Source organism: Epargyreus clarus, unplaced genomic scaffold (assembly GCF_041222505.1).
Source record: "Epargyreus clarus isolate Ecla_fem2 unplaced genomic scaffold, WU_Ecla_fem_2.2 ptg000027l, whole genome shotgun sequence".
In the NCBI taxonomy this organism is placed as follows: domain Eukaryota; kingdom Metazoa; phylum Arthropoda; class Insecta; order Lepidoptera; family Hesperiidae; genus Epargyreus; species Epargyreus clarus.
Window position 1 is genome coordinate 10450582 of NW_027332234.1, and position 6705 is coordinate 10457286.

Here is a 6705-nt window from a genome sequence, read left to right on the forward strand (position 1 = left end):
ATTAACTTAAGCGTTATTTTTATTGTAAATTAGATACCTATAGTAATTTTATTAAGTTGAACAAAAAGTTTCAAATTATGCTTACCGAACACTAAAGCAAAAGACACCTAGAGTAGCTGTTAAAAAGTTTTTACGGGAAAGTTTTTAAAATCTTGTCTTTTTACGTTTAAATTACTTAGGTGTTTGTTTATTCAGATCACTTAGCATAGAGTGGGTGTCTGTATACGGATTCTGTAGCGGGTCCATTGGACCCATAATGTAGACAGAGACACGGATGTTGGATCATCAAGGTTGCGTGGAGTTGGTAACATGTGATGATACCTATAATTGCCAACTATCAATGTACATATATACGTAAAATGTAAATAACTCCAAGTAAGCACAGGGTACCGATCACTAAGGAGAATCATTTGATGGTTATGTGTAAGAATGTTAGTTTCTTTTTAAATAACTAAAAGTACAAATTTCGGGATGTAATAAAAAAATGCGCGGTAATAATAGTGTTAAAAGCTTTTTAACAAAATGTCTAAAAAGTATTTTAACTTGAATTGATGGATATTAACCAATTATGTGTCAAGCTTTCATCCTCTAAGTAATCTTCTGTAGGATACATTTTCAGAAAATATTGTGTATTTGATGTTATATAGGAAGTTCTTATGCAAAATTCCATGCTTCTACTTAGAATCATCAATTTTAGTTATATGTCATCTATCAGTTTTTTTAATATAGGAGTAGCAGAAAAGCATGCAGTTCACCTGATGATACATCTGTAATTAACCCCAGGTAGGATAAGATATTAATACCTGAGGTCGGCCACAGATGCGCCGCTACTCCTGACGACTAAGCTGAATCGCTTCGGATAAGTATGTCTTCCTTACCACACAACAGTTAGACAATGTTAAGGCTTTATTATTGTACTAAAGCTGCATTGATTAAATGCATCAATTTTGCAACATAACATTAAATACACAATAATTTTAAATATAACATCAATTACCCATAATTGAAGCTGATTTAAGAGCATCGTTCATTCAACTACACTTATGTGTAATGACTTAACAAATCCGGCTTGGCGCCAGCAACTAGATTCGCTACTAACTACAGTCGTTACTACAACGTATGTAATAAATATTCTTTGTTTGCTAAACGTAGCTTTAAAACTAGGCCTTCATAGAAAATACGTAGACGATATTGAAGTGATACTCAGAAAAAAATTTCATTAGGGCTCGTAATGTCAGCTCATGGTATCATATTGTCCGGAATTTACGGTTACTGTCATAAATTGGTACGTGATAGAAAAAATAAGGCAATAGGTGGGTCCGAATCAGCTCCTTGCGTCATTCGTCAACAAAGCGTCGTCCACGCGCTAATGTATTCAACGCGGCGATTGATGAAGTATAAAATTTCTTAGTACCGTCTCACTCACAATGGAATTATGATAATTTATCGGTTGGCTTGTGCCGGGCGAGTGTGTGGGAACGCGCGCGGCACGGGCTTTCCCACGACGCCGCCTTCCAAAGACAAACGTCCGATCTCCAAGGAGAACGACCGTCGCTTACGACCGTCCTCTCCTCCGCTGATATTTATCATCGCTACCGACACGTCGTAAGCGCCGTGCGGGTTTAAGAAGCGTTACTTTCCGCTCAACAAGAAAGACCGTTCTGACACTTAAGACGTTTCGTCGTCTGGTTAGTGAGACAGAATTGGAGTAAGTAGCGTCACGCCAGTTTCGACCGCACAATAGGTCGGTGTCGAGTCGACTAGCGGTGCTGGGAACGACTCACACCTTTGCAAACCGATATGGCGAATGTTATTGTTTTGGATGACTAATTAAGACCGTTGTTATTCGAGTCGAGATTACCGAACTGTCAAAGAGATATTAGTGGTGACGTTGATGGATTGTGCGAGAGTTATGAGTGACGGAGTTCGTGTTAATACAAAGATACATTGAAAGTGTAATAATTCAACTTACGTTTAGCGTTGGCGTTGGTGACGATAGGTAAAGTTTTAGATTTCAGATACAACATTTAGGTTAGTGTAAAATAAATTTCTACAAAGCAAGTTGTTTTCTAGTGTGCTGATAAACACACGCCCCGGCTGTAAAAAGTCGCTACAGCAATTTCTATTCGCTGTCTCTGTACGACCGGCGAGCGATAACGCGGCGTCGCGTAGACCTGTGCTTGCGCCGCCTTCGCAGGGCTGTCACTCACACTCTTAGTGCATTATTCATTTTTAATTAACATTTTTATACTGGGTATGTTGTAAATTAAAAGCCTTCAATCCTAAACTAATAAGTAACAAATTATATTCTACCTATATATGTTTAGTTCACATTTAGGTGGTTACGTACATAATTAAACATATAGTGTTATGTGTATTAAAAGAGAATTTTGGAAATTTCGATATGTATTTTTTACAAACAGGCGTAAAATAAAATATTTTCCGTAACCTTATATTTTCAATAAAACAATGTATATATTTAATAATAATACAATCTCAAATACCTAACAGTAATAAGTCGATACCATCAAAGCACTAACCTTCATTTTTCTTTCTTTCCCCCGTATTTAAACATGATGACAGTGATTTAATGAGCCGCCACGGGTCCGTTCTTATCCTGTGACGTCATTGTTCGCGATCTTACGCGTGAGGGTTCTTACGCGAGGGGTCTTACGCGAGGGATCTTACGCGAAGGGGATCTTGCGTGAGGGTTTTATCGCGACGTGGGGCCGCGTGGGAACGTGCTGGCCAGGTGCGATCAGCTGACTTACAGCTGCTATGGAGAAAAGTAATTTGGAACATTAGAAATAAAATGATATACGAGCAGAATAATAAAGAATCAAAAACAGCAAAAAAATATAAAAAAATAACAATAAAATTATGCTATCATAGTTATATAATGTAAAACATTTTATAATTATGTATTATGTCACGATATTCGTGGGAACACAATCTTAAAGTTTAAATTATTATGAATATAATTATAATAATCGAATATTTTAGGCGGATCTTATCATTAACAAAATATAAAAAAATACATTACCTATTTATATATGTATTATCAGACAATATATTTTAGGCAAATATATTCAAACACTATTTACATTCTATTATAATTTGGCACTTTATAAAACAAAATATTATAATAAAGTCGAAATAAGAAATGGTTAAATTATGCACATTACATGCAAATACATGCTTACGAATTAATTTTATTGTCGTGGCATCTGTGAAATAAAAGAAATACGTAAAGAAATAATATCTGTCTGGGAAAATTGACTTTATTTGAATATTTTGTGATTAATACCCAAGTAACACTAATATATATGTATTTTAAACATAATTAACATATTTATTCTATAGTTTAAAAATAAAACCCACTGTAGGGGCGTTACAAAAACATAGACAATAAAATCGTTATTTTTAAATTATTAATAACTGTCCTTAAATGTAATCTTCAAATACTTCTTTAAATCAAAGTTCGTTTAACCATTCAAAGGCAGTGGCACCCCTATTTTTATCACGGGCGTTTTGCCACAATCGGTGTAGGGCGCATAAAAGTAGCGCGGCGGGCGGCGCGCGCGCCATTCGCTTACAGACCGTCGCGAGCGCAACACCAATGATCCTACCCGCGAGAACCATGTCCCCACCGCACGGGGCTTTCCACCCTCCGGCGCACTGCCCCGACGAGGAACCCGTCTCACGGACATATCAGTACAGAAAAGTCATGAAACCCATGCTGGAGAGGAAAAGACGAGCCCGCATCAACAGATGCCTCGACGAGCTCAAGGACCTCATGGTCACCGCTCTCCAAGCTGAAGGCGAGAACGTCTCCAAATTAGAAAAGGCTGACATCCTGGAACTCACCGTCCGACACCTCCACAGCCTGAAGCGACGAGGACAGTTAGTGCTGAAACCTGAAATGTCGTATGCCGAGCGATTCCGTGCCGGCTTCACCCAGTGTGCTACTGAAGTGTCACAGTTTATCGCGAACGCAACACTCGCTGCGAACGCGATGCAGCGCCAGGGTCCGGTGGACCCTCAGGCCGGTGCCCGGTTACTGCAGCACTTGAGTAACTGCATCCGAAGGTTGGAAAGCACCCAAGTTGTTCAACCTCAGCCCATAGCTGGTGGTGTTGCGAGGCCGACGCCCCTGCAGCCGATAGCGCCAGTTCCTCATCCAGCTCAGCCTCAAGCGATGCCGAGGTCGACCTTAGTGGAGCGAGGGTTGAAGAGGCCTGCGGAGACTCCTTTGGAGGGCGAGGCGATCGGCACGAAAAGAGCGTACGCACCGCCTTCTCCGCCGCACAGCCCCGCCTCCGAGACAGACTCCGCCCAGTCGATGTGGCGGCCCTGGTGACCGGGCCTCACCTCGTCTCCTATGATCTCGTCTGCTCTCCATCTGGACTGTGACATGTGTGATAACTGATAACTATATTCGTTCGTTGTTCGATACCGTTAACGTTCCTAGAACCGATGTGTTTTGCATGAGCGCTTGCTTGTTGAAGTTTTGTTTTTAATTTAATAAAATAAGGTTTTGTTTTTAACGAGTTAATGTTATTTTGTAATCCTCTTTAACGTCTTCCGCGTCGGTTTTGCATTTATGTTAAATCTTTCGTAAAGTACCATAGTGTAGCGTAGCACCTAAGTTAATACTGTGATATCTTAATTTTAGACATCGCTCGGTAGGATTATATCAGGTCTGTGTAAAGCAACCGTATTTAATTATCTGATACATTTCAAAGAAATAAATATTGAGTTCTATAAAAGTAAGGCATTTTCTTTCTACTTAATCACTCCTAATCCGTAATATAATTATCATTTAACCTTAATAGTTAAATATATTTAAATTTCATTTATTATTTTATAAATATAAAATATTTATATTCAATATTATTTTTATAACTATAAGTTATTTATATATATTAGCACGATAATAATTTAACGAATATATCGTACTAAATAAACGATAAAAACACACACATAAGCATTATAGATAACTATAGCTAGAATCAACATAAACATACACGCCCACATTTTAATAAAGATAAATTTAATTTAAAAATATAAACGTAAATTAAAATGAAAAGCAGATGACACTAATAACTTATCTATACTAATTATAACTCAGTACTATTTTGAACAATTCCCTACGCTACATAATCTTTACTTGTAAAATCAAAAAATCATAACGCTCCACTCATATAAAACACAAATAGGTTTACTACTTGATTATCATGTTATACCAAAAATTACAATATATTACAAGCCAAACAACTCTCTTTACAATATTTATGCCCAAGCACCTAAACTTCTAGTTATATAATTTTAAGAGTAGTATGACTCTACATGATTTCTCTGCGGTGGCACATCTCGCGTTTATTTATGCTTCACAAAAGCAGTGTAGAGCTACTGAATTCTGGTTTGAACTATCAAGTAATGGTAGAGACATTTAGATAAGATTTAAATTTTATTTGGGGTCTCTCTCTCTCTCTGAACAGCAGTATAATCCCATAGTCAAATTATTCATTGCAATTTCATAAAAAAAAAATAAGGCAGATGCTTAACATAGGTATTCCAATTTAGTCTTCAGAGGCGGGAACTAATTTGTGATCGACCTCATTTAGTATGAAGATTAGTAATAAAGACCCTCCGTATTTTGAACTGACTATGCGTTTTCTAAAAATTCTTTTTTCAATGTCAAAGTATCAAAGGAGCATGCAGTTCACCTGATGGTAAGTACTACCCATGGACATTTATATCACTCCAGATAAATACGACTAAAGTCCTGCCTGAGTCCGCCACAGATCCGTAGCCTAATTTAGAGGACTAAGCTGTAACGCCTCGGATAAATGTCTCTCTTACCATACCACACCAGCGCTTAACACTGCTGTTATTAGGCAGAAGTAGATGTGGTTCACGATGTCGATCACAAATTGTTCTTCCCCATATAAAATTGTGTATTTGCTAAATTCTACATATTTCCGAGCATGTTAGTTTGCTACATCACATTTGCATCAACTATTACAACCACAATAGGCGATGGTATAAAAGTGGTATTTCATGAAATATTCAAGAGAATCTCCGTATAAATGCCAGTTCCCACGCCGGCTATCTCCCATCGCCGTTATGAACGGTTCTTAGATTAACCAAGCGAAGATTTCGACTGTGTAAGCTTTATTATATACAAATATAGATAATAAAGACGAAGTGTCGGTATAAGACGTAAAAGTATCATAACAAAACAAATGACAAAAATAAATAAAAGTTTGACACAAAACTTTATCATTTTTGATAACATGTGTAGCTATAAAATGATTTTTTTACTTGACAGAAGTTAAAAATCAAAGAGGACTTTATATTATAAGTAGCGAAATGATCATGGTCTTACATGCTAAGAAGAAATTAATAAATAAAATTAAAATATATTGTTTTGATGATGATCTTCGTGGCGAAATGGTGACTATACGGGAACGACGTTCCAATAATTCCGTGTTCAATCCCCGGCCAGGCAGACATCTTCAAAGTCAAAATTAAACTTAATCTGTACTGGGTCTGGATGTTCGCGTGTTCGTTTTTATATAAATCCGTAAAAGCCTTCCCATAGGGCTTTTTTGGTACAAAATTTTAAACGCATCTTACTTCTCGCTAAGATTATTTCGAAAAGACAAAGCTTTTCGTAAACCGATTTGAAAATAACAATTG

The 6705-nt window shown here is 37.2% G+C and overlaps 1 protein-coding gene across 1 annotated transcript; it reads left to right on the top strand.

Annotated features, from left to right (window-relative positions):
• The first annotated feature begins 3572 nt into the window (after positions 1 to 3572).
• LOC140753925 (enhancer of split mbeta protein) lies at positions 3573 to 4769 on the top strand. Its single transcript, XM_073088767.1, has one exon. It carries the CDS (start codon positions 3620 to 3622, stop codon positions 4358 to 4360), a length of 741 nt encoding a protein of 246 aa, XP_072944868.1. The 5' UTR covers positions 3573 to 3619; the 3' UTR covers positions 4361 to 4769.
• The last annotated feature ends 1936 nt before the right edge of the window (positions 4770 to 6705 follow it).

Excerpts from the sequence above, each read along its gene's own strand:
- LOC140753925 (XM_073088767.1), top strand. The coding sequence starts at position 3,620 with ATGATCCTACCCGCGAGAACCATGTCCCCACCGCACGGGGCTTTCCAC.